The sequence below is a fragment of the Bombyx mori genome, chromosome 10 (assembly GCF_030269925.1).
Source record: "Bombyx mori chromosome 10, ASM3026992v2".
In the NCBI taxonomy this organism is placed as follows: Eukaryota; Metazoa; Arthropoda; class Insecta; order Lepidoptera; family Bombycidae; genus Bombyx; species Bombyx mori.
In genome coordinates this window covers 3,019,098-3,046,592 of record NC_085116.1, presented here as the reverse complement: position 1 = coordinate 3,046,592, position 27,495 = coordinate 3,019,098, and the positions used below count along the sequence as shown (strand labels likewise).

The 27,495-nt window shown below is 37.6% G+C and overlaps 2 protein-coding genes across 8 annotated transcripts in view; both read left to right on the top strand.

Moving 5' to 3' along the window:
• The window catches only part of LOC110385588 (uncharacterized), a 933,915-nt gene that overhangs the window by 581,193 nt on the left and 325,227 nt on the right, over window positions 1-27,495 (top strand). The window lies entirely within an intron of this gene.
• LOC101741169 (E3 ubiquitin-protein ligase HECW2) overlaps window positions 1-27,495 on the top strand; it is a 112,838-nt gene that overhangs the window by 78,199 nt on the left and 7,144 nt on the right. For 6 of the 7 annotated variants that reach the window (XM_062670384.1, XM_062670383.1, XM_062670382.1 and 3 more), the window contains 4 exons: window positions 20,299-20,523; window positions 20,829-21,095; window positions 25,855-26,020; window positions 26,571-26,783. In XM_062670384.1, the coding sequence (XP_062526368.1) occupies window positions 20,299-20,523; window positions 20,829-21,095; window positions 25,855-26,020; window positions 26,571-26,783 (871 nt within the window). Of the gene's footprint in view, window positions 1-3,210; window positions 3,679-20,298; window positions 20,524-20,828; window positions 21,096-25,854; window positions 26,021-26,570; window positions 26,784-27,495 lie in introns of those variants that run through there. The other variant, XM_038013552.2, reaches the window with a different exon arrangement.

Genomic DNA, 27,495 nt, shown 5'->3' with positions numbered 1-27,495 from the left:
AAGCTCGGTATTATTTATTTATATGTTGTGACTATTTGTTAGGCTTGCGCAACGAGTTAATCATTAATGCTTACTCATCTGTATCGGTCTGACGTCTGTCAAAGTCGCTTCATTACATTTTATGTGAACAATTTTAATTATATACGTAGGTATATTTTCTTAAATTTTTTTTTCTTCGTATTAGTCGGCCAATGTGCATGAAGCGTACGTAATAAACAATCCGGTTATTAGATTTAAAAAGTTTAATTTACATAATATACGTCATTGACACTACAATATAACAACTATCAACAACAATGATGATTTACTATGGACAAAAAATAAATTGGCGTAAACGAGCTACGATGCCTCTTGTCATGTAAATTTAAACTCTCAAAATATAGAAAACCAACGCCAATTGAAATTCAAAACGACTTCTGATTTTTTTTTATAGTGAAACAAAGAAAAAATACTGTATAATTTCGGTAGCCTTAAATGAGAAACTAAGACAAATAAGAATCGAAAAAACAAATTTTGAATGATATTTGAAAAATAAAGATATACATATTATGTTATTTGCACCGCTATTAGAATTATTCCTAACCTAACCTAAACATCGGCCCGCTGTATTTCTCGCTGGATCTTCTGAGCGGGTCGCGATTCCGATCCGGTAGTAAATTCATTCGGGAAGCAACTACTCTTGAGTTGTTAGGTTACCTTAGGAGGCGCTCGGGTAGTTGTTAGTAAATTCCACCCCTCCTGGCTGAGCCCATGCTGGCCCACCTGCCCTGATGGCATCCGGGCCACCAGTAATCTCTCAAACATAAAAAAAGAATTATTCCTGGATTTACATATAATTTTGTCTCTTTCGATCTTGAGCGAAAATGAAAAAGACTAAACATAATGTTGTTTGATGTTATGGTTTCCGAAGTTGTACCAAGTTAGATATTAAACTTTAGTTTATTTTGTTACATATACCTTAATCTTTTATTTAAGCTTAGCTTTAATATATTTTTTATATTAGTAAGCTGAAGTGGTAATGAGGTGGCATTATTAGCAGGAAACTATACTGTAACTATACTGAGACCTTAGAACTTGTATCTCAAGGTGGGTGGCGCATTTACGTTGTGGATGTCTATGGGCTCCAGTAACCACTTAACACCAGGTGGGCTGTGAGCTCGTCCACCCATGTAAGCAAAAACAAAAAAACGAAAACCGATAGCCGTTTGGATAAATTTTTTCTTGAGTGGAGACTTGATGGGAGACCGCGAATTAGCAGACGTAGTGCAGGACGGCCTAAAGTTCGGTGGAGTAACGATCTGTGCAGGGTGGTTGGCAAAAACTGGATGCGAGAAGTCCAGAATCATGCTTAGTGGTCTGCAATAAGAGATGCCTATGTCCAGCAGTGGACTGCTGATGATATGATATGATTATATAAGCTGCTCCCGATCTAGCACTTTCCCTCACGATTTGTAATCAGCAGGTTACGTCATCGCTCTTACACATTCATACATCATAAAGGTCTGTTATTTTTCTGATCGTTATCGAGAACGTTTTCATATACATTCGTGCCAGAGATAAAAAAAAAACAAATTAAATTTCTAAAGAAGATAACTGCCAACAAAATTTTACGTTGTCTTTTAAGAAATTTCCGCCGCAGCTTGACCGTTGCTAGTAACACTCGATTTTTTCCCTAGTTTCTATAGATTTTTTGCACTGGTAACTTCAAGATTTTCCTCAGTAATCTTGGAGCTTAATTCCATTTATCTTTTTCTTAATCACCTCTTCTGAAATCTAGATCTGAAAATTGGAAAGGAATAACAAAGCTCCCCCAAACAATTGTACTTACGGTACACTCAATAAATATTAAAACGTTTTAAATATAACCGCTTCGTGAGATACGGGTGCCGCGTACATTGAATGAAGACACTCCGCGAGATTTAGGTCGAGATTACAAAATTGTACACGTGTTTAGTGAACGACCTATAAATACATAATACGATACATAAATATGCGTTCGAGTAATAACGTTATTGCGTGATTTATGAAATAAGGAAACGTATAATTTTTTTCCTAGGCTTATAAATTAATTGAGAATTCCAAGAGATATTATTTGAATGAATTTGGATATCCAAACTGATGCTTGGATGAAATCTGCGACACTCAATTTTGTGAACTGTTTTGAGTACATTTCACAATTATTTATGTTGAAAAGTAAATAAGTGTACTGGAAGCTTAAGTAATTGGTAGAACTTATATTTGTTTACTGGCTATTAACGAGTGCTTGTGTATTTTTTAGACAAAAAAATATATTTTCACATTTATAACAAGAAATATCAATACGTGAACAATAGAGAAAATGTACCACGTAAGTGATTTAATACCGAAGGTCGATCCTGAGTGAAGAGCAATTGTATTTTTGGATATTTAATTTACATAAAATACAATTTTTAAAAACCGTAAGTCGATCATTATGTATTCGATATCAAAATAATTGATACTAAAAGAAAAACTATGGAGTCGATTATTTCCAAATTTTTTTAATTTAATAGAAAATAATCAAACTATTTAACAGTTTTCAATTTATGGATTATAATGATAACCCTAACGGAACTTGTTTGATTTCTTGTTGAAATTTAAAGAAGAGTAGAAATAACAAATAAAAAATATCAAATGTTTAATTACTTTGAACATGCTTAATCGAACTCTCTATTAATATAATCATAGCCAGATCTTCGTGATTCATCTAGTATAAATCATTTGAACTGAATTAAGTATGAACTAAAAGATCTAGTGAATATATTTGAGCTGAATCAGGTATGAGTCAGTGTATTTTGATTGCATCACAAAAGATGCAACATGCATCCTCTGGAAGGATGTACACCACTTCATATAGTATAGTTCGTCTGCAACACCTGTGCAAAATACGAGTCAATGACACTGACAGTCGACAAGGGTCCCGCAATGGGTATTCGTTCACGCGATACTCGCCTCGAGGTGAATCTGACACGACATGGTATTTGCATATCTGTGTGTTCATGTAATTGTCGCGTGTCCAGTATCCGCGGCGTTTCCACGGGCGCTCATTACTCGCAGATTTCCCGACATACGGAAAATTTATCGTCACCGCGTGTGTAAGTACATAGTGCAAATGAATCGTCGAGCTTACAAAGTTCCAACACCCCCGTAGCGGCTCACAAATCGTAGCGTCCGTCCCCTGTAGATCACAGTCGCTTAGTTGAGTCAATCGGTTCAGTGTTGTCAAAGCCACGGCATCGAACGCACGCATCCGCCTGCTTTTCAACTGTATGAAATGTACGTCGAACGTTCGTGACGGTGCACACGATTTAATATTCAATTTGAATAATCAAAATAACAGATTGTATTGTAATGAGTTTAGGGCTCGTTTACATCATCCGATTGTGGCTCGTCGGGACCCCGAATCCTTGGACATCTTAAAAGCAAAAGTTTTGACGGATTATGGAGTTTCTCTTAGTGCTGTTAACATTGCGTGCTTAGTGACTTTATTTAGTGATGAAAGCTTTTCTTGCGGACTTATAAAACCGGCAAGATTAATCACTACGAGGAATTAGAAGGGCGCGCGGCGTCGCTCCGCGGGGCGCGCCGCCGCCAGTTCATCAAGGGCTGGAAAAAGACCATGGGGGTTATCTCCAAGACATTCGGTGTCGTCTTCAGTCTGTAAGTATAGCGCCTATTACTTTCTATAAAGGTAATTCAAAACAAAAGCACGTTCAATAACCTTTGAACAGCCTCTTAAACCCTTTCCTCCATATAGTTCTGTCTAAAGGTTGTTGACATAAAAACAAAATATTAATAATTTAAAACTATTGTCTGTTTGTCTCTAATGCCTTCTGTTTACGATGCGCTTGCGCAAGTGCTCCTCCTATCCGATGGTCCGTCACTTTGTACGTAACATTGTCACACAATCAAACCTCTCATATCACACAACAGAAAATAAACTTTTACTCTCCGCTTCCGATGCTCTCATGCGTTCAATGCGGACTCTACATTATGCAAAAGCCACATCACCGCGACGCACATTAATTATTTCAGCTCTTTGTTAATTGTACCGTACTATTCTCACAGTTTCATATTTGAGGCAGCCAAAACTTTCCCCGTTTAATATATCAGATAATGATTCCTACCGCTAGTCGGTACGTTTTGTGCGTTCTTCTTCATTCGAATTAACTCCATTCCTCGTTATGGTCGTCAATTATTACAAGTGAAGTTTCAATGTTAAATGTAGGTAACTCTTTTGTGACGCTATTGACGGTCTTTTATTGTTTGAAACACGTTGCGACGCGTAATCGTTTCAAATGTCCTCCTTGAAAGTTTCATGCGATCAAAATTGTTTGTAGTAGGAACGGACCTGTCTCGAATATTCGTTATTGGTCCATTCACAATGAATTGGCGTTGGTGTGCTACGAAAGACATTATGTTGCTCCGTGAGATCTGAGCTAAGAGCATCGGTCACGGAACGGACCGATCCTGGCATGACCCAAAATTATAATTTGAGCAATCAAATACTCATAATGTTTATGTACCTGAATCACGAAACATGTTCCGCGCACGTCGATTTATCAAAATTATCTCATTTAAATTGATACTTTCAAGATTTTATTATTTCATTCAAGCAAGTTTTTACGCGAAGGATGCCTAGTCTAGTTGAAATTAATATCAGTTTTTCACATACTAACAATGAGCCATTGTCTAAGAAATTTTTCGTTTAAAATCAAATAAGTATGTACATGTATTCTAATTATCTTATTAAATGGTCGCTTGCGATTCAGGACTCGATTTCAAGACTACGTTTCTCATAATAAAAACTCATGATCATTATCTAAACTTCTGTACAAAGGGAGAGGAAATAATCGTCTATTTCGTAATCAAGGCATTGTACGACTCGGTGGTGCTTTTAGGTACCACAAGCACCGGTCACCGTCCTCGTCGAACCCATCGCTTGCAACGAAGGGCTCGGCGAGCGAATTAACCCATATACACAGCCCACTGAGTTTCTCGCCGAATCTTTTCAGTGGGTCGCGTTTCCGATCCGGTGGTAGGTTCTGCGAAGCACTGCTCTTGCTAGGGCCAGTTTTAGCAACACTTCGGCTTGAGCTCCGTGAGCTCACCTACATGTTATGGCGAAGCTGAAATAGCCTCTCAAGGCTATCAGCATAGGTAGGGAAAAAAAGCACGACTCAGGTGTGTTGGTAACTGTCGAACTGTGTTTCAAATTAAGAGACCGAAGCTCCGAAAGCTTAACCTCATTGATCTAATGAATAAATAATATGGGCGGCTGTAAAACAAACAAAAAGACAACTTCAATAGCAAATGGATCTAATAATTAGTTTCATCTTTCTTTTTCTAATGATGCTGGTCAACATATTAGAGCGAAGTTATAAAAATATTGTAACGTTATTGGTCCTTGATGCGTTCGCAAATTTTCAAGTTAATCGGTGTAAATGATTAACCAACATGACATACCAAGCTAATAAAAGCGTATTAAAATTGATCTTTTTTAGTCGAACAAAATTAATAAACTGTATAATTAACTAAATACACTTGAACTCTTATTTAGAGCTAGTGTGCTAGAACCCGGAATATTTCTGTAAAGCGATCTAAGTACAGAAGTGAAAACCCCAACATCACTTTTATAAATACATCTATAACTTTAGCTTGATGATACAATGTTCTTTGTTTGTTAATGAAATAGTTTTATTTTAATCTTAACCTCTAGGTTTTACTGTGGGTGGCTTATTTGACTACAGTCAGCTAAACCTTATCTAAAAGTCACTTGGATTACTCCACGTTGTTAGCTCCTTCGCAGTAAATAAATTGCGGTATATAATTCTCTTTAAAGACATTCGTTTAATCAGATTGAGTGTTCTTGGAAAATTTTATTTCATAAAAAGAGACGCCTGTGTGGCAACTATGAACGTTGTTTTTTTAACATTTCGTCTATTTTCGTTTTCACCATAGTCGTAATAAAACGTGGACAATAAAACTTTCTAACTTTTCGATATAAATCTTATTCTTAGTTATCGTTAATTGAAAACACAATAAATACATATCATATTATTGTTATAACGTTTATCGGAACTGAATTTAAATAAGGCGTGATCGTCGATAACTTAAATAGGTGTCTTTTTAATTCTAATTATAAAAGGAAGGCAATAAAAGATGAAGTCAAAAACAAATTTATTTTAACTGCAATAGTGTCATATATTTAGCGTTGAAATAGCATACAACCGCAGCCGTATTATCAACTTGTTGAGCCCGTCTTCTCGAATGTAACTATACTGAGATCTTAGAAATTATATCTCGAGGTGGGTGGCGCATCAACGTTGTAGATGTCTATGGGCTCCAGTAACCACTTAACACCAGGTGGCCTGTGAGCTCGTCCATCCATCAAAGCAATTAAAAAAAATATGGAAACCACGATGAAGGAGCAGCAAAATTAAAAAAAAATTCGCCATTAGTGTCATCAACTATGTCTTGTTAGATGTTAGCACTGCATTTATGATTAAGTGAGTTTGTGACTTGGTTCGACCTACAAAGCTCTTGGACAAATAACACAAACATGCTAAATTAAAGCTCCTGTTAAAGTCTTAAGAAAAATCTCTTCTTCCTTCGAATCCGTAGAAAATTTGAATACACCCCTAGTATATTCTAATCAAATGATTAGATATGCAAGAATATTGAATGCTATACCCACTTATGTTGGATGCTTATGTATGTAACATGTACATTTGTGCGAAGTTCAAAACCTTCCTACTTGTACTATTGTTAATAACGGTCACCCTTCAAATTTTAACACATAACCGGAACACAGAAGGCGGCCCGGTAACCGTCCTCGTTGAACCCGTCGCTTGCGACGAAGGGCTCGACGAGTGAATTAACCTATAGACACAGCCCACTGAGTTTCTCACCGGATCTTCTCAGTGGGTCGCGTTTCCGATCCGGTGGTAGATTCCGCGAAGCACTAATCTTGCCTAGGTCAGTGTTAGCAACTCTCCCGGTTTGAGCCCCGTGAGCTCACCTACACGTCAAGGAGAAGCTGAAATAGCCTCTAAAAGCACAGGTAGAAAAAAAAGAAGCCGGTACGTCTGCACCTCTCTTCCTGCAAGCCCATAATACAGCAGCTTACTACAATGGTCAATATTTTCACAATAGCAAACATTGTCGGGTAATGTTCAAATAGTCGTTTAAGTTCAATAGTCTAAGACGGTGGCCATCAAAGTCCACTTACCTTATTGTGCTTACCGCTTCTTTGAAAAGGGTGAGTTTTAAATCGAAGCCATGGAAGAGAATAAAGTGAACAAAATAATTTTGATATTACCCTTTTTTTTCCTACACAAGCTGATAGCCTTGAGAGGCTATTTCAGTGTAGATTATTGCTGCTATTTCAGTGTAACCTTAGCTAGTAGGTGAACTCACGGGGCTCAAATTGGAGTGATGCTAACACTGACCCTAGCAAGAGCAGTGCTTCGCAGAATCTACCACCGGACATTGCCCTATTTAGCCTTATTCGTATGACAGTTCTTCGTCGCTTTCTTCATTACTGAAGGTCATGTCCTTGAAACTTGGCCGTGGCCTGTCTCGTGAGCTGTTTCCACCTCGTTCGGATCTCAGCTTCTCGAAGGACGGTTGCGACTGGCAGCCCAATTAGGGTGGATATTAGGTCAAACCAACGACTAGGGGATCGACCGCGTGGTCTCTTTTCTTCCACCTTGCCCGTCACCATCACTTTGTCTGAGTTATGCGGCTGTCGTTATAAAAAAGTACATTAAAATGAAAAGCTTTAGTGCTTTCGTTTTTCGTAGCTAATTCCAAAGTACGTTCCAACTCAAATACTAAATTAAACCATATTTAATCCGGTTCCATCCACCCTATAACAACGTGTCGTTTATTTAATAGTTATTGGTTTTTAAATACAACACGAATTAACTTTACGGTTAATAAATCGTTCGATTTTACGCTTAAGTACAAATTTTCGTGCTCCTATATCGTTAGTCGCGGCGTTCCAATCAAATTGTCGTAAATAGTATAATCTTTTCGGTCGTAATCTTCTCGATATGGGAACTATCTTCGGAACGGTCCCGACAAACTGTAACGTACAATGGACGCTTGCTGCGCGAATCGAGACTCTAAATTAAGTGCATTAATCACCATACGAAGCGCGATACGGTTTTTGTGATGCAGATCATCATCAATTCGAACGGGCTAGTATCGGTCCTAGCGTTTGAGCAAACACCGTGGTACGGATTATACATACTTGGATTATACCGTGCACGGAGAATTGTTTTGTCGTTTTTTTTTTTTTGTAGACGAATACAAAAATTCACAATTCTTACGAGTATTTTTTGAGTTTTTGACTGCAAATTCAATTTTGTAAATATCCAAAAAAATATTATAAATGTCTTAACCTTTTTTTTTATTGCTTAGATTTGTGGACTAGATCACAGCCCACCTGGTGTTAATTGGTTACTGGAGCCCATAAACATCTACAACGTAAAATGCGCCACACACCTTGAGATATAGTTCTAAGGTCTCAGTATAGTTACAACGGCTGCCCCACCCTTCAAACCGAAACGCATTACTGCTTCACGGCAGAAATAGGCGGGGGGTGGTACCTACCCGCACGGACTCACAATCACACACTTATGAATCCACCAGTTTGGGTTGTTAATTTAAAAAATAAAAAATAAAAAAATTCTAACCTAGAAGTTGAATTTGATTTTCACAAAAATGAATTTGATATTTACAAAATTGAATTTGTTGTTTATTAAATTAAATTTGCACCAATTTTGTATTAAGAATGAGACTAAATAATAATAATAAAAAAACGTTTCGTCTTATTTATCAACTTAATTGTGTCATTGCGGTTTTATTTTATACGTTTGGACCGTTGTAATGTTTCCGTGAAACAATGTGGATACAATTATTGTTGCTTTGACTGAGTTTTTCTTTTTGTCTGTATTAAGTTTCAACAATAGACCGGGGCAGTGGGAGCGCTCGGCTGGAATGGCATTGTACAATGACAAGTAGAACTGGTGCGTCCACACGTCCAAGGACTGACAGTACACTAGACATGCTAAAAACAATGTATTAGACTTAATTTAATCTTATCTATCTATACATATAAAAATGAATTGCTGTTCGTTAGTCTCGCTAAAACTCGAGAACGGCTGGACCGATTTGGCTAATTTTGGTCTTGAATTATTTGGGGAAGTCCAGAGAAGGTTTAAAAATAAATATGAAAACGCTCGGAATTAAATAAAAATAACAATTTTGTTCTTCCTTTGATGTCCCCTCCCGTCAGACGGATTCCTTTTGTTTGTTTTAAGTTTATTTTATACAGAATTTTAGGTATTTTATTTATCGATTGAAGCACCACGAAGTCTGCCGGGTCAGCTAGTACGCAATAAAAACTTAAATAATTAAATTTTTCTAACACCCCTTTATTGGCTTTATCTGTCTAATTTTAAATATCGAATCTAACTAATTTTAGGAGCGCATTAAATTGCGTATTTTTGTAGGTCCCCACTTGTATTAGTTTTGCAGTTGGACACTGCAATAGCAATGCAATCATGCAATGCAGTTTTTTTTTATTGCCTTTGTAGGCAGACGAGCTTACGGCCCACCTGATGGTCAGTGGTTAACGTCGACTTCAACAATGCCAGGGGTAGAGTTAAATCGCTGCCTACCGTTTTCATTTTGACCGTAGGCATACGAGTATACCGCTCATCTCATTCTGAGCGGTTACCGTCATTAATAAATATCAAGCAATTCCATTTAATTATATTATAATACAAACCAAAAAAAAAGTTTTAATAACGAATGCTCTAATATAGATATTACACAAACAATCATTAAATAATCGTACACCTGTATATATGTAGTATACTTTCACTACGAACTACAAGAAGTCGTATCGGGAACGACAAAAGAAATAAACAAAGGCAGGATCGCTATCCAGTTGGTGAGCAGGAGTTGTTCGACAATCGGTCATTGTCCTTATATTTCCTGTCATTAACTGTTACTCATTTATAGGATTGTACTGTTTGACTTTTATTATATCGAAAGTCAATAGTGAATTTTCAAATATTCTATATTTGTGTTTCGATACGATTTGCAATATACATTTCTTTTGAAGATTTTCCGAGCTCGAAGCTTTGTGTTTATTTTGGTATGGTGACAATAGGAAATGTGCGTAAATAATGTTGACGGCATTTCAAAGCAAATAACAAAGGTTTTGAGGACTAATGCTAGTTGTGAGTATTTCTGTTTAATTCAATACGTCATTCTAATTTGAAGAGCTGATTTGAAGACAAAATAAAGCCCATTCTTTTTAGCGCTTATTTTAACATAATGGACAGTAACAAGATGTATGTATGTATGTATGTAAACTGTATACATATAATAGTGAAGATACTTTTATATATTTGTGGCAATTTTTTTTGTTTTTTTTTTTCACGGTGATTGGTTTTTTTTTATAACTAATTTAGAGGCTCGCTCGCTAAGTACATTAATATGGGTTTGCTGAGTGAATATTATATCATTTAGATTTCAATCCAGATCAGATTTAGTTACTATGTAATAATGCACTGTAATGATTGTGATTTGTTTTGTTGCTTAGTTGGGTGGACGAGCTCACAGCCCACCTGGTGTTAAGTGGTTACTGGAGCCCATAGACATCCACAACGTAAATGCGCCACCCACCTTGAGATATAGTTCTAAGGTCTCAGTATAATCACAACGGCTGCCCCACCCTTCAAACCGAAACGCATTACTGCTTCACGGCAGAAATAGGCGGGGGGTGGTACCTACCCGTGCGGACTCACAATCACACACTTATGAATCCACCAGTTTGGGTTGTTAATTTAAAAAATAAAAAATAAAAAAATTCTAACCTAGAAGTTGAATTTGATTTTCACAAAAATGAATTTGATATTTACAAAATTGAATTTGTTGTTTATTAAATTAAATTTGCACCAATTTTGTATTAAGAATGAGACTAAATAATAATAATAAAAAAACGTTTCGTCTTATTTATCAACTTAATTGTGTCATTGCGGTTTTATTTTATACGTTTGGACCGTTGTAATGTTTCCGTGAAACAATGTGGATACAATTATTGTTGCTTTGACTGAGTTTTTCTTTTTGTCTGTATTAAGTTTCAACAATAGACCGGGGCAGTGGGAGCGCTCGGCTGGAATGGCATTGTACAATGACAAGTAGAACTGGTGCGTCCACACGTCCAAGGACTGACAGTACACTAGACATGCTAAAAACAATGTATTAGACTTAATTTAATCTTATCTATCTATACATATAAAAATGAATTGCTGTTCGTTAGTCTCGCTAAAACTCGAGAACGGCTGGACCGATTTGGCTAATTTTGGTCTTGAATTATTTGGGGAAGTCCAGAGAAGGTTTAAAAATAAATATGAAAACGCTCGGAATTAAATAAAAATAACAATTTTGTTCTTCCTTTGATGTCCCCTCCCGTCAGACGGATTCCTTTTGTTTGTTTTAAGTTTATTTTATACAGAATTTTAGGTATTTTATTTATCGATTGAAGCACCACGAAGTCTGCCGGGTCAGCTAGTACGCAATAAAAACTTAAATAATTAAATTTTTCTAACACCCCTTTATTGGCTTTATCTGTCTAATTTTAAATATCGAATCTAACTAATTTTAGGAGCGCATTAAATTGCGTATTTTTGTAGGTCCCCACTTGTATTAGTTTTGCAGTTGGACACTGCAATAGCAATGCAATCATGCAATGCAGTTTTTTTTTATTGCCTTTGTAGGCAGACGAGCTTACGGCCCACCTGATGGTCAGTGGTTAACGTCGACTTCAACAATGCCAGGGGTAGAGTTAAATCGCTGCCTACCGTTTTCATTTTGACCGTAGGCATACGAGTATACCGCTCATCTCATTCTGAGCGGTTACCGTCATTAATAAATATCAAGCAATTCCATTTAATTATATTATAATACAAACCAAAAAAAAAGTTTTAATAACGAATGCTCTAATATAGATATTACACAAACAATCATTAAATAATCGTACACCTGTATATATGTAGTATACTTTCACTACAAACTACAAGAAGTCGTATCGGGAACGACAAAAGAAATAAACAAAGGCAGGATCGCTAGCCAGTTGGTGAGCAGGAGTTGTTCGACAATCGGTCATTGTCCTTATATTTCCTGTCATTAACTGTTACTCATTTATAGGATTGTACTGTTTGACTTTTATTATATCGAAAGTCAATAGTGAATTTTCAAATATTCTATATTTGTGTTTCGATACGATTTGCAATATACATTTCTTTTGAAGATTTTCCGAGCTCGAAGCTTTGTGTTTATTTTGGTATGGCGACAATAGGAAATGCGTGTAAATAATGTTGACGGCATTTCAAAGCAAATAACAAAGGTTTTGAGGAGTAATGCTAGTGTGAGTATTTCTGTTTGATTAAATACGTCATTCTAATTTGAAGAGCTGATTTGAAGACAAAATAAAGCCCATTCTTTTTAGCGCTTATTTTAACATAATGGACAGTAACCAGATTACAACTGTATACAGTTATAATCTTGACGATATTTTTATATATTAGTGGCAAATAATGTTTGTTTTTTTTGATTTTTCACTGTGACTGGTTTTTTTTTTAAATAACTAATTTGGATGCTCGCTCGCTAAGTACATTGCTATGAGTTTGCTGAGTGCATATATCATTTGATTTAGATTGTAATTCAGATCAGTTTTAGTTACTATTCGTACGATTTAGGTTGTATGTAATAATGTACTGTAATGATTTGATTTGTTTTGTGCACCAATAAATAAATAAAAATTACCCAATTTTAGTAAATGTTAACTATCAAAATCGAATTCGAACCGTCTACGTCTGTACAGTAAACAACAAAAAAATCGTTAAACCCGCCCCCACGAAGACAACTGCCGTTTCGACATCGGGACACAAAATTGCAAGTATAATTAAGTTGGCCGCATAACAATCGACGGGTCAGGGTTTAACAATTGCACGTTCCCCATTATTGTCCCCCCAACGGCGCCAATGCGTACACTTCCGGCCCGAGTGACACATCGTATAAAATGCACATTAATTAATGGGACATTAACGTTACGGCTCGAAACGTTCCCTTCTTACGATTTTATTACGCTTTTAGTGGTCGTTGCGGAAGAGTTTATGCCTTTCAAATTAAACATGCCCCCTCTGTCCTCGTTTCCAGTAAAAACAAGCCCATGACAAAGTCTCGTGATCCGAGTTGTGGTATGTCAAACGAAGACGCTCATCTATACTTAATATTATAAAGCTGAAGAGTTTGTTTGTTTGATCGCGCTAATCTCAGGAACTGCTGGTCCGATTTGGAAAATTCTTTCAGTGTTAGACAGCCCATTTATTAGGTAGCCCGCTAAGTTTTCTCAGCGGGTCGCGATTTCGATCTGGTAGTAGATTCATTCGCGAAGCATCTGCTCTTGAGTTGTTAGGTCTTCTATGGAGGCGCTCGGGCAAATCCCATCCCTCCTGACAGAGCGTCGCTCGCCCACCTACCTGCCCTGGTGAAACTGGAAAGGCCTCCGGGCCACCAGTAATACTTCAATCATAAAAAAGCCCATTTATTGAGGAAGGCTATAGGCTATATAACACCACGGTAAGACCAATACAAGTGGAGCACCAATAAAGAATGTTTCAAAATATTTTCACTTTCTACGTAAATGAAGTGGTGGGTACAATTTAGCGTTATGCCAAAGTAACTATTCCACGCGAACGGAGTCGCGGGCAAAAGCTAGTCTAAAATATAAAAGAGGTACATCTTTCTCGAACTTTTCGCTTTTAGAATTGTAGTAATTAATATAATGTAGCAGTAGAAGCAGTAATACATTTCGGTTTTGAAGGTTGAGGCGGCCGTTGTGTCGTAAAACTGAGACTTGGAACTCATGTCTCAAGGTGGGTGGTGGCATCTACTTTGTTGATGTCAATGGGCTCTGGTAACCGCTTAACACGAGGTAGCCATGAGATACATATATGCTTCAAATAAATGTTGCTGGATAAAGCAATTTCCTTAGAAACGATAACTGAAGTACATTTTAATCATTATTAGACAATTCATTAAAATACAGTACACAAGCTCTACGCGATATAATTATTTTGTATGTACATAATATGTATGTTTATATTCTAACGGAAGTCCTTCGTAATATCCTAATTGGCGTGACGCGGCCGCGGGGTCTTTTGCATCCATTCACTAATGCTATTATGCATATTTTCAATGGTACGATAATTTTTCAGACCTTGTAGAAGTTAGTTTATCTTTACAAAAAAAAAACGGTCTGAAAAGTTTTACAAAGAAAAATGAACGCTAAAACAATCCGTGAATGTTATAACGCACATAACATTTTTAATTGCGCGTTTCGGTATGTCGGTAATTTAATTTATTGTATAACTTAATAGTTAACCGTATGTTCCATGGGGAGTGTTACCGTATGTTCCATGGGGAGTGCTCTGAGGAATTGTTTGAGATGATACCGGCATCTCGTTTTTACCATCGCAACGCCCGGCACCGGAGTAGAGTTCATCCATACTACCTGGAGCCACTGCGGTCATCCACATTGCGTTTCCAGAGGACTTTTTTGCCACGTACCATCCGGCTATGGAATGAACTCCCCTCCACGGTGTTTCCCGAGCGCTATGACATGTCCTTCTTCAAACGAGGCTTGTGGAGAGTATTAAGCGGTAGGCAGCGGCTTGGCTCTGCCCCTGGCATTGCTGAAGTCCATGGGCGACGGTAACCACTCACCATCAGGTGGGCCGTATGCTCGTCTGCCTACAAGGGCAATAAGAAAAAAAAAAGTTACAATTATTTAATATTTACTGTATCGAGACTCGAATATATTTAGTAATACTCAGGTACTTCTAACGTGTAATCAATTAAATTTGTAGTTTTTTTAATATTCGAACCTTAAACGTCTTATTTAGTGCAGATTTCTTTTTATCATGCGAAAAAAACATAACACATTAATACGACCTCTGGTAATTCAATTTATGAAGTTCCCAGAAAATTTTTCGGTGCAAAAAAGGGATCGCTATGATTTATTAATGGTATAAAAATTAAATTAATTAAATTAAATTAAAATTAAAATTAAATTAATTCTTACTGGTGGTAGGACCTCTTGTGAGTCCGCGCGGGTGGGTACCACCACCCTGCCTATTTCTGCCGTGAAGCAGTAATGCGTTTCGGTTTGAAGGGTGGGGCAGCCGTTGTAACTATACATGAGACCTTAGAACTTGTATCTCAAGGTAGGTGGCGCATTTACGTTGTGGATGTCTATGGGCTCCAGTAACCACTTAACACCAGGTGGGCTGTGAGCTCGTCCACCCATCTAAGCAATAAAAAAAAAAAAAAAAAAAAAAAAATGAAGGTCGGGAGAGGTTTTACAGACTCCAATGTTTTCAAATGTTTTTAGAGACACGGTAAACTAGAGTATTATAATATTATTCTAGATTATTCCGTTTCTGTCATGATCGTTTTGTTAGTCAAAAGTATCGAATTTATTCGATAAAACGTTGTTGCAATAGGTGAGTGATTTCACGATCTACTTTATTTTTAATTATATATTAGAGGAAGACAGACGGAGACCTAAGAAAAATGAATGGATTCCGTGAAAGACGATATATGTAAGAAGGGAGTGAGCGAAGAAATTGTATATGATAGAGGAGTGTGGAAAGAGAAATCATGTTGCGCCGACCCCAGGTGACTGGGAGAAGGGCAGGAGAATGACGATGACAATGTGCTTTTATAAGAAACTCTTAACTTTACCTTTTTGTGTTTTTTTTGTGAGCAAAACATAAGTATGGGTTTGAAAGTTGATACCTATAGATTGCATCATGCTGCAAGAGAGCCAGAGATGTGATTATAAATCCTAATTTTTTTTACATCCAGGTATAACCAATGGAGGCCACTCTCCCAATTCATATGTCTTCTTTCCGTTTGCTAAATAAAAAAGTCCCAAAGCATAAGTTAATCGATAAAATTATTTTCAAAAAACAAAACTCATTAGTCCGTTCACACTCAAGGAACCTTCGTGTTAGCCATATTACAATAAATATTAAATTGTTCATTGTTATCATTAAGAACATTGATCATAGGAAGTAATTTAGCACGGACATTGGGCACGTATCTGCTTCTAATTCCACTGACTGAGGTCGGACCAATGTCGGCTGTTTCATAATTTACAAATACATAATTTGATACTTTTTAAAGTGTTATCTATTGTCGCGGGACAATCATCTACGTGTCAATATTAAACATTGCTCTCAAACGTAATTTGATACTTTTTCTATGGTACCTCGAAGAAAGCAAATTCAAGATTTAAAACTTTTATTTTTTAAGGATTGAGTAACACATGGTACAGTTACTTAATGTTATTTCAATGTTGACGGATTGTCGATCTTAAAATTCTATCATTCGTACATTCTATATCATTTTTAGCCATAAGGTAATATTATAATATATGCTATAATACATAATATTATCTGATATACGCATTGGAAATCTTAGTGACTTTTTTTAAGTCCGAAACCGTAGAAACTATTTATTAATAAAATTGTAGACAAATTCAAAAGCACAAAGTATTAGGTGCATAATAGATTTCGTATGATAACAGCTTACCTGCTTTCGTTACCTTGAGCAAAAGCAATTCCACTGCGCTTTTGTGTTGTGCCCCGCAGCGATAGATGAGAACCCGTCATTATGTTAAGGGAGCCCTAATTACAGGTGGCTCCAGTGTCTAATATATCAGAATTTCAACGTTTCAAACTATGCGTGTTCGTAGAACTGCCGTTGTCGTTTTTAAAATCCTTTGCATACATTCTACTGATTGTTTATTAGAATTTTTGCTATTAAAAATGCATCTTTATTTTGTTGGTAATTCTATATTATGTTGTTTGAGACAAAAATATATGGCTGCCTGCTTCGCGTAAGTTCTTGAGGTAGGTGCGCGATGAAACCGTATTCGTAGCGCCGGTGAAAGTGTTCAGAACATAAACAACGCGACTTCAAATTATCTTTATACATCAAAACAGCTATTTGGATAATAGAAAACGAAAACAAGTTAAACCATCATAATAAGCCCCCCGGTTGTGATGTCGGAACATGGTCGCTGTTAATTAAATGACTACTGCAGATACGCATCTCGTGCTGCGTCATTCCCTGTTACACCCTCCCGATCCATTAACGGTGCTTTTAGGTACCACAAGCACCGGCCACCGTCCTCGTCGAACCCGTCGCTTGCGACGAAGGGCTCGACGAGCGAATTAACCCATAGACACAGCCCACTGAGTTTCTCGCCGGATTTTCTCAGTGGGTCGCGTTTCCGATCCGGTGGTGAAGCACTGCTCTTGCTAGGGTCAGTGTTAGCATCACTCCGGTTCAAGCCCCGTGAGCTCACCTACTAGTTAAGGTTACGCTGAAATAGCCTCTCAAAGCTATCAGCTTAGGTAGGATAAAAAAGTTACACCTTGGCGCGGAATCAAGACGTCAACCGGCCGTATGAGCGGCGTTATCTTAGCCAGCATCGCAGATCGGCTTGTGGGAGAGTCGTGGCTGGCGGGCGGGGCGCACCTCGCGCACCTGTCCGCCGGCCCGGGCGAGGTACGTGACGCGATCGAGCAGCGCGTGCTCTCCGCCTCGAGGGGAATGCCTCCGATACTCATTAACTTTCGGGGACTGGTGGCCCTTCAATGATATATGTGTAGGATGTGCCGGATGCTTACATAATGACTCCGAGCACGGCGACCATTGCACGCAACGTTCTGTTCTTATAACGTTCTTCGACGTTTTCGAGTCGAGGGATGTCTCTGATGCTAAATCGCGCCGCGTTGCGTGTTCGTACCTAATTTTCTCACGGTTGATAATAAAACTACTTGTATCTTTAACACGTATGTATACTTACGATATTATTTGAGATTGTATCATAATGTTTGTTTTGCAGTGTGTTTATAGGTCGTTCTCATCGTTGCGTATCAACCTTGCGTTTTGGAAGTCAAAAATGCGAATAGATCAAAATTCTTCCTCAATTACCGTCGACAGACTCGACGTCTTGATATACGGCGAAGGCAATCAAGGCCGGTAATGAATACCGCCAATATTGGGCACGTGGGCCATAGCGACCGTTGTAATAGTTAAACCATCAATAAATATAACCCTTAGGACCTCTAAAAAAGGGAACATTTATTATGAACGAGGTGTACGTGATTTTCGAAGTCTAATAACGTTTCGGAGAAACCATTGTTCTGATTGCGATAATGAACTGTGCCGAAAAAAAATTAGTTATGACTACCTGCGTCTTGTTTTAGTTTCGGTGACCATGTAACGTAGTAACACGGTATTATGATTACAGAAGAACGAATTTTTTTTTGGAAGGTCTCTGCTTGCGCACCCGGCGACTCTTCACGTGGAATACACCGAGCCCAAATGAAATTAGAATATTAATTATTAATACCGAATCTCGATCAAGAGCGGAGGGCGTTGCGGTCCGCACATGCCGCTCTCCTAAATCGATTACGGGTGTTCTCGCTTATAGCTTGGACATTTTGTCTCTGTCTAATGTGGGCCAGACTCGCTTTTGTCTTTTTGGGTATAATCTATCAGGGTTCATTGCTCCTCGCAGTCGTTTTTGACTGTAGTTACTTCGGACTGTAGAAGTCTTATTGTACCGGATGAACGAGGGGGAAATTCATTGAAGAAATTAGACATGATAAAGTAAAAGTGAAATCTGATTGCATTGTTTTTGATCTTACTCGAATACACGTGATTCTAATGAGTGCTTAATCATTTTCACACGCCGCGACCACAAGATTTTAATAGCTTTATTAGTTCACACTCTAATAAATTTGAGGGAGTTACACTTTCACATGTTAGTAGCATTAGCTTCGTTGTAATCTCTGTTCACAATTGTGAAAACTTCTTTTTTCTTTTTTATTGCTTACATGTGTGTACGAGCTCACGGCCTACCTGGTGTTAAGTGGTTACCCGAGTCTATAGACATCTACAACGTAACCCGCTGGCGGGTACCAATTTTTCTAATGAAACAACTACTTGACAAATATTCACGATTGACTTCCACGGTGAAGGAATAACATCGTGTAATAAAAATCAAACCCGCAAAATTATAATTTGCGTAATTACGGGTGGTAGGACCTCTTGCGAGTCCGCACGGGTAGGTACCACCACCCCGCCTATTTCTGCCGTGAAGCAGTAATTCGGTTTGAAGGGTGGCGCATTTACGTTGTAGATGTCTATGGGCTCTAGTAACCACTTAACACCAGGTGGACTGTGAGCTCGTCCACACATCTAAGCAATATATAAAAATTTAAAAAAATTGCTGCGGTGGTTATTATTTTATTGAATGAAACCCATCACCATGATTCACATCATCATTGTCAACGATATAACAAAAAAAATTAAAACATTTAATCCTGTATATTAAGGGATACTTTAAACTACCACGAAACAAAGGTAATGTTTTACATCTATCAGTCTGATAACGCGGCATGTTCCAAACTATCCGTCATGTCCGGCTGCATTAAACTTCAAACATTACTTATCTTTGAGTGTGTAAATAATAAATTACAAAGTTACTTAGGAATCGACCCACATAACGTAATGCGCAAGTCCATTTTAATTTACATTAGATTATATCCTATATTATGTAGGTATTATAATGGTTTATTTCTTTCGTGTTGTGCTTTCGGACCGTTGGCTATGTTATTACAAATGTAATTCACTATGATCAACGGGTGTTGCCTTATTTATTCGATACAATGTTATGATAGGTATATATATCAAAAGGATGTTTTATTCAAAATTTATTTATGATAGTGAAATGTTTTAGTTAGAATAAAACTCTCAAGCGTGTGGGTTTGATGCTCTCATTAAATTATGTTCGAAAGTCTACAGAAGTATGATTACCTACATACTGTAAATATTCTGCATTATTTTTGCCATCGAAAGCAAAGGGGTAAGAAGCTATCGTCCCTCACAGACTTAATGGGGCACAATGAAGTCAATCTATCGCGTATTTATGTTAACGTTATGTTAGTTAGTTCTATAGTAGTTGTTCTATAAAGATTATAAATTGCAAATACAGCACGTTAACAAGATCGGATGGCATTTGAGAAACGTATTTTTAGTGTTTCACACGGTTATTATTTTAGACTCTTTATAATCGCATATTTGTAAACCACAACTTAATGTTATTTTCTTCCGCAGCCTGTTCGAGCAGGAGATCATGAGTTACGTGCCGGCTAGCGGGTGCGGGGCAGGAGCGGCAGCGGGCGCGGTAGCGACAGCGGGCTCTTCGCCGGCCGCCTCGCCCGCAGCCACGCGGAGCACCCGGGCTGCCGCACCGCAACGACGGGACTTCGAGGCCAAACTCAGAGCGTTCTACAGGAAACTAGAGAGCAAAGGATACGGCCAAGGACCCGGGAAATTAAAGTAAGTCATCGAGAAAATTTTGAAAACTTTTTAAATTATTCCTTAAGCAGCCTTAACATTTTTGGTATAAATTTTACAATAACTTACTAAATATCAAACGTTTCGTGGCATACCAAAATTAAGTATGTAAAAAAAATATAAAGTTTTTTATTTATTTATTTTTATTGCCTTTGTGGGCAGACGAGCATACGGACCACCTGATGATAAGTGGTCACCGTCGCTCATGGACATCAGCAATGCCAAGGGCAAAGCCAATCCGCTGCCTACCAAAAAGAATATTTACTTATCAACAATATCTTATACAGATTGCACATTCGAAGAGAACATCTTCTCGAAGACGCCTTCCGAAGGATAATGTCGTGTGGAAAGAAAGAACTTCAGAAGGGAAAGCTCTGTGTTATATGGGACGGCGAGGAAGGCCTGGATTACGGTGGGCCAAGTCGGGAATTCTTCTTCCTACTGTCCCGGGAACTGTTCAACCCTTATTATGGACTGTTCGAGTACTCAGCCAACGATACCTACACGGTTCACGTCTCGCCCATGTCCGCCTTCGTGGACAATCATCATGAATGGTGAGTCATCATTAATGACTAAGTCAATTATATTCTTTTATAAAATATTATTATAATAAATATACTATAATATAATTTGTAGATTATATAAAATAATTATATATTTTATTTATTATATGTATAATATTAATATAATGCATTATACGTGAACAGAAAATTAACTCGACGTCAGTTAAAATCGACTCTTTTGGTATTGTCAATTTTGTCTCAATAATATTAAGATATAATAACAACAATTAAAATAAAATAAAATATTCAACAGCATAGTTTAAAACTCCAAAGTGCGGGGTATCTTGCACACTATCAAAACAAACATACTAGTGAATAAGAATTTATCGTAATGAAGTTAGTGTGGAAACTTTCCTGACTCACTCGGTAATATTTTCCTATGTGATTTCATATAACTATGAATATGAAACTGACTTTATTTAATATTTCTTTGATACTTCTCTTTCCTTTTTAAGTATGACCATAGATAATACACATAAATAGTATGACAATAATTTGTCATACTTAAAATGCAATTATTGCTTTTTTTGCTATTGGTTTCGCTCCTCGCGTTCCCGCCAAAACGTCCTAATTACTAAGACTCAACCGCTCATCCCTCGCACCACAGATAGCATAGATATATGTGAACAATAATAAATTAAGATGGCGTCACGTAATATTTATGTTATCCTCCGTAACTCAATAAAAGTAAATCATAAGAACGTGTTCGTACATGCAAAACATTCGCAAATATTTTAATATTTTGTACGTTGTGACATTTGGTGGGAATCAACAAGAACTGTAAAATTTCCTGCTGCGTTAAGCCATCATAGAAATAGTCTAATGCACTTGAGATTTGTGGAAATTAATCTAAGCCTTGCGTTTCCTTTATCTGTCAATAGATGTCGCTACGACAATCTTAATACACATAGAGGTATTTTAAATTCCAACTCGACCCGATCGAAATGGGTGGGAAAACTTTTTTATTTTTCTGTATAAATATACATGAAATATACGCAGTACCATCTTGGCCGCCTCCAGCTATAATTATTCTAGCAATTGTCATTACCCTTACGTTTTTCTGACGATTTAGTGACGCTTGGAATGGATCGCTTAAAAATTTAAATATTAATATAATCCTCATACGAAGAACAAAACGTTTTACAATATCTTCAATAATCTTTAAACTAAGTAAATACGAAACATTTGTTTCAAAACAAAATACATACATTCTTTTGAATCAATCAAACAATAAAATTAAATTGACTTAGTAATTATTAGTATTAGTCTGAAAACGAATCGCATGACCGATGTGATTACTGAATACATACATTGTTCATCAATTAAAAAAAACTAAAATAGCACGATGCCATTTCAATCGTGTTTCATGGACCTTGAAATATCGATTCAGAATCTAACATAATCTATTTTAAATTACAATATAGATTACACTTTTGTTTTAACAAGTTAAAGTAATAAGTAGGTACTAGATACCATTAGCATAAACGTCACAATATTAGTGCGAAGTGGAGTGTATTTGATTACGCACAGGTATATGCCACCGTTATGCCTATGTCGCTTCCGAAGCAAAACATAGATTTCAGTAAGTTAAGATAGTTGTTATACACCCATTTAGTGTAAAAAAATACCAAAAGCTTCGACATTGCCAAGCGGTACCACGCGTAAGGCGTTAGTCATGAAAATTAATTCTCATTTTTTATAGTTTTCCTCGTTGTCAACAGATGTCGCTAGTAGTACAATTTTTTTACTTTTTATGCTTATGAATTCGTCGAAAATACCTACTGGTACGCCGTTAATCACATCATCACACTTAGTTAATTGAATTTAAATCACATAAAATGTGATCCGTTTTGAAATCAAAGTCGTATTGAAAACAAGCCTCGATTGACTATCAATATTTACATTAAAAAAAAAGACCGTGCAGTCTTTGTTTAGTCAGAACTTTAACTGGTGATAATGCGGGCTTTCTGTCTGCGGCCCGCGTGAAGCTTGGCACCACAGTTCTAGCCTAATGTAGTTGCGAAGCTATTATGCAATTCTTTAACACAGCCCACCGAGTTTTTCGCCGAATCGTTTGGATGGATCGCGATTCCGACCCGGTGGTAAATTCTGCGAAGCATTGCTCTTGCTAGGGATAGTGTTAGCTAATTCTCTTAGGTTGAGCTTGTGAGCTTACCTACCCGGCCACAAGAAGCCGGAATAGTCCCTTAGGTTACTTACCAGCCATAGATAATACATTTTATTATTTGAACTACCAGCGAATAGGTAGGAAAAAAACGATTCTATCTGAAGGGCGGGTAATCATCTCAATGAAACTGAGATTTTAAATGTGCGACTTAGCACCAGATGCCGATCGGCAGAAAAAGAAAAAAAAATCTTAATGTAACCTGTGACATCCCAAAGTATTGCACGAACAACAAGACCGTTCTTATCGCCAAATAAATTGTCTTCTTAACAAAGCATTGAGCCATTTCATGTTGGAAAGACGTAGTTATGCGTATTATACTTGAATACGACGACTATTTATAAATAACTTCACAGTTCCGCTACGGGCGCGTCGTGCCACAGAATGCACGTCTCGCGTTACAACGAAACTCTAATATAAGTTTACGGGCGGCGCTCAGACGTGTGTGAACGGTTTTTTGTGGCTGGATACCCTTCTTATATCGAAACTAAGGTGTCGTCTTACAGTTATTAAACTGTGACCGAATGATCGTCTCGTATTAGAACAATGATTACGAACCAGCCTCGGCGATCGAGTACCCCGTAACCGACTAAATTTCATTTGATATTTGTTTTATGGAGGGTGGAAGCATGGAGGGTAGAGATAAGGAGAACCGTTTCATATTGGAGAATCTTGAAAAAGTGTCCCACTTTCAGTATTAAATAACAGTTCAAAAATCCTCCTGAATGGCGCTAGCATAGGCACAGGGTGTGATATGAATTGAGCAGTTGTTAACTGATTGAAGTATGCTGAGTTAGGAAATTTAATATATTTCATTTGATCAAAATTATAATTTGCGTAATTACTGGTGGTAGGACCTCTTGTGAGTCCGCACGGGTAGGTACCACCGCCCCGCCTATTTCTGCCGTGAAGCAGTAATGCGTTTCGGTTTGAAGGGTGGGGCAGCCGTTGTGACTATACTGAGACCTTCGAACTATATCTCAAGGTGTGTGGCGCATTTACGTTGTAGATGTCTATGGGCTTCAGTAACCACTTAACACCAGGTGGGCTGTGAGCTCGTCCACACATCTAAGCAATAAAAAAAAATAAAAAAAATCATGACTGGAGTATCGTCAATATAACCTAAAATTATTGCTGTGGTAAAACGTGGAGACATCGATTGCGTTTTCTTATCAGCTTTAAATAAATTACTTTTTGTGATTTTGTAGTGCTTACAGTTCTTTCGTCCTTTTTTATTTCTCTATCTTATTCTAATAACTTTTAGCGCCTTTTTTTAAATGTACCCGGTTGCTACTATAGCGCCACCCTTATTTAGCAGATTTTGACGGACACTTTTTCACACACAGAGACGGTTCTCCTTACCTCTACCCTCCATAGGTAAGAAAGGACCTTCCAGTGTATTAAATAGTGTCCGCTGAAAGGGGCCAATTAAGGTGGCACCATAGTATCAAGTGGAAAGAATAAAAGGTCAGCGCTATAAACTATTAGAGTAGGATATTAAATTATAATAAGAAGGAAATAAACACATCCTACGTAAACACTAATAAAAATAAATAGTTAACATTTTAGATATAGTATATTTTTTAATTACACAACTCACGAAAAATATTAAATATTTCACTCTGTTTAAAATTTCTGTATTCGTATCATATCCATTTCCTACACTAGCACTATTTCGGTCAGTCTTCGAGCAATAAATTGCTGTTTATAGATGGACACTTTTTCAACTTGTCCCTTATTACAAGAATGTCTTCCTTCTACTTCTTTTACTCTCTGCCCTCCATACTTCGTTTGCATATCATAAAATTGTTCGGTGTAGTTTAATGACAGCTATCTCGATACTAATCTGTTCAGCTTAATATATTTCAAGTAGGTAGCCCCCAAAGTAATGAACATTTTCCATAAGATATGACCTAAAGGTCTCCGTCACCAGGTCCCAAAAAAAAATAATCAAGTAGGCAGGTAATCAAAGGCTTCAAATTATACATTAAGCCCGGGTGGACTTAATTCTTAGTGAATATCTGTGACCTTGCTCGTTCACGAAGCCCGCTATAGAAAGCAGAGTATTAAATACACTTGACATTGGCGAAATCTAAAAGGAAACGCCATAAACCTAAGAGATAGATAGATAGACGTGTCACAATCTACTAGGTATGTTAGCTCAATCACACATTTCGGTTTGAGAGATGATCATTGTTGGAATAAAATTGATTCATCAAGATATCGCATATACGGTGCTATAAAGTCTTGTTATTTTTGTTAACACTGAACTGAGTATGAGAAAATACATTTTTTAATAGTTATTAGTGAGACGAGAGAGATATATGCTTTTACTGATGGAGTTTAAATATTATCATTTTATTTCTATAGCCTTGCAGAACTATATAAGAATTATATAATATGATGTTGAGTTGAATTTTCTAACGTTTATCCTGAAAAATTATATATGTAATTTGCATAAGTGACGTTATCGCATCGTATGTGCGATATGCATTCGCAATAAGACCTGTGAATTATAGTTTAGTTTACTTTGGAATGAAAGATCAAAATCGGTGATGTTTTCAGGTTTCGTTTTTCGGGTCGTGTGTTGGGCCTGGCGCTGGTGCACGGGTATCTCCTGGAGGCGTGGTTCACTCGCGCCCTCTACCGCGCGCTGCTGAGGCTGCCTCCTGCGCTCGAGGATGTGGACGCGCTAGATGCACAATTCGCGGCGTCCCTGCGGTGGCTGCAGGTATTATAAAATAAACTGATGGTAGGACCTATTGTGAGTCCGCGCGGGTAGGTACCACAGCCCTGCCTATTTCTGTCGTGAAGCAGTAATGCGTTTCGGTTTGAAGGACGGGGCAGCCGTTGTAACTATACTGAGACTTTAGAGCTTATATCTCAAGGTGGGTGGCGCATTTACGTTGTAGATGTCTATGGGCTCCAGTAACCACTTAACACCAGGTGGGCTGTGAACTCGTCCACCCATCTAAGCAATAATTTTTTTTTATAAATAATAGACATTCGGTTGAGCTAAGATGTTTTATTTTCTAATCAAACGATGACAAACCATAGCTAAAAGCCTCGTTAGTGGCGCCATCTTTGAATGACATTACAAGATAAACAACGAGATAACAAATCGGTGCGATTATATTCAATTAAAAAAAATGAGTCTTATCAAACTATTAAGCATGCTTTACACATTAAAAGCAATTAATTGCTTTAATCGCATTTTAATCTTTTCGGTTATGTATAGCTAGCTAGCATATAAAATAATTGTTATTACAATGTAATTTCAGTCGGCCCGTTGCGTGTCGTCACTGGAGTTAACGTTTGCCGTGTCGGAGCGGTTGGCGGACGGGAGGGTGTTGGAGAGGGAATTGAAACCGGGAGGACGCGACGTCGCCGTCACCGAGAGGAACAAGAAGGAATATCTAGAACGAGTCGTCCGATGGAGGGTGGAGAGGGGAGTCGCGGAGCAGACCGAGTGGCTCGTGCGAGGGTTCCACGAGGTAGCTAGCTCCCCTTTTTTTCCCCCCTACCTATGCTGATAGCCTTGAGAGGCTATTTCAGCTTCTCCTTGACGTGGAGGTCAGCTCACGGGGCTCAAACCGGAGTGTTGCTAAAACTGGCCCTAGCAAGAGCAGTGCTTCGCGGAATCTACCACTCAGAAGATCCGGCGAGAAACTCAGTGGGCAAAGCTCCCTTAAACACACAGACCTTTCTGAACGTCAGAGACAACAGGTCGGGTTTTAACGTTCGCCGTATCTGTAATCAAAACTAAAGGATAGATAGCGTAGAGTAATCGTAATCCGACTTTTTGGCTCCGATTTCGAAGACTATATAGGAGGAGTATTGATCTGGTTTCACGGGCACAGCGACGACAACGTAATACCAACTTAGTATATAAGCTAAAATTTCACGCACGCAACAATCTAAATGCACCTTACAAACTTAGTTCCTTCACAAGGCCACGGTTGAGGTAGATACGATTTTACAACATCAAATTTACATAATGATACTAAACGATAATATAATATATATATATATAGTGCCGTAAATGTTATCTGTAGCTTCAGACGTACGTTACAAATATTCGAAAAAGTGCGATGACACGTTATTATACACATTTGATGAACTTATAAAAATGGGTTGTTCGAAATGTTACAATATAAATGTCAGTAATAAAAAAGCCATCTATAAACTAGTTTACGAATGTTAATT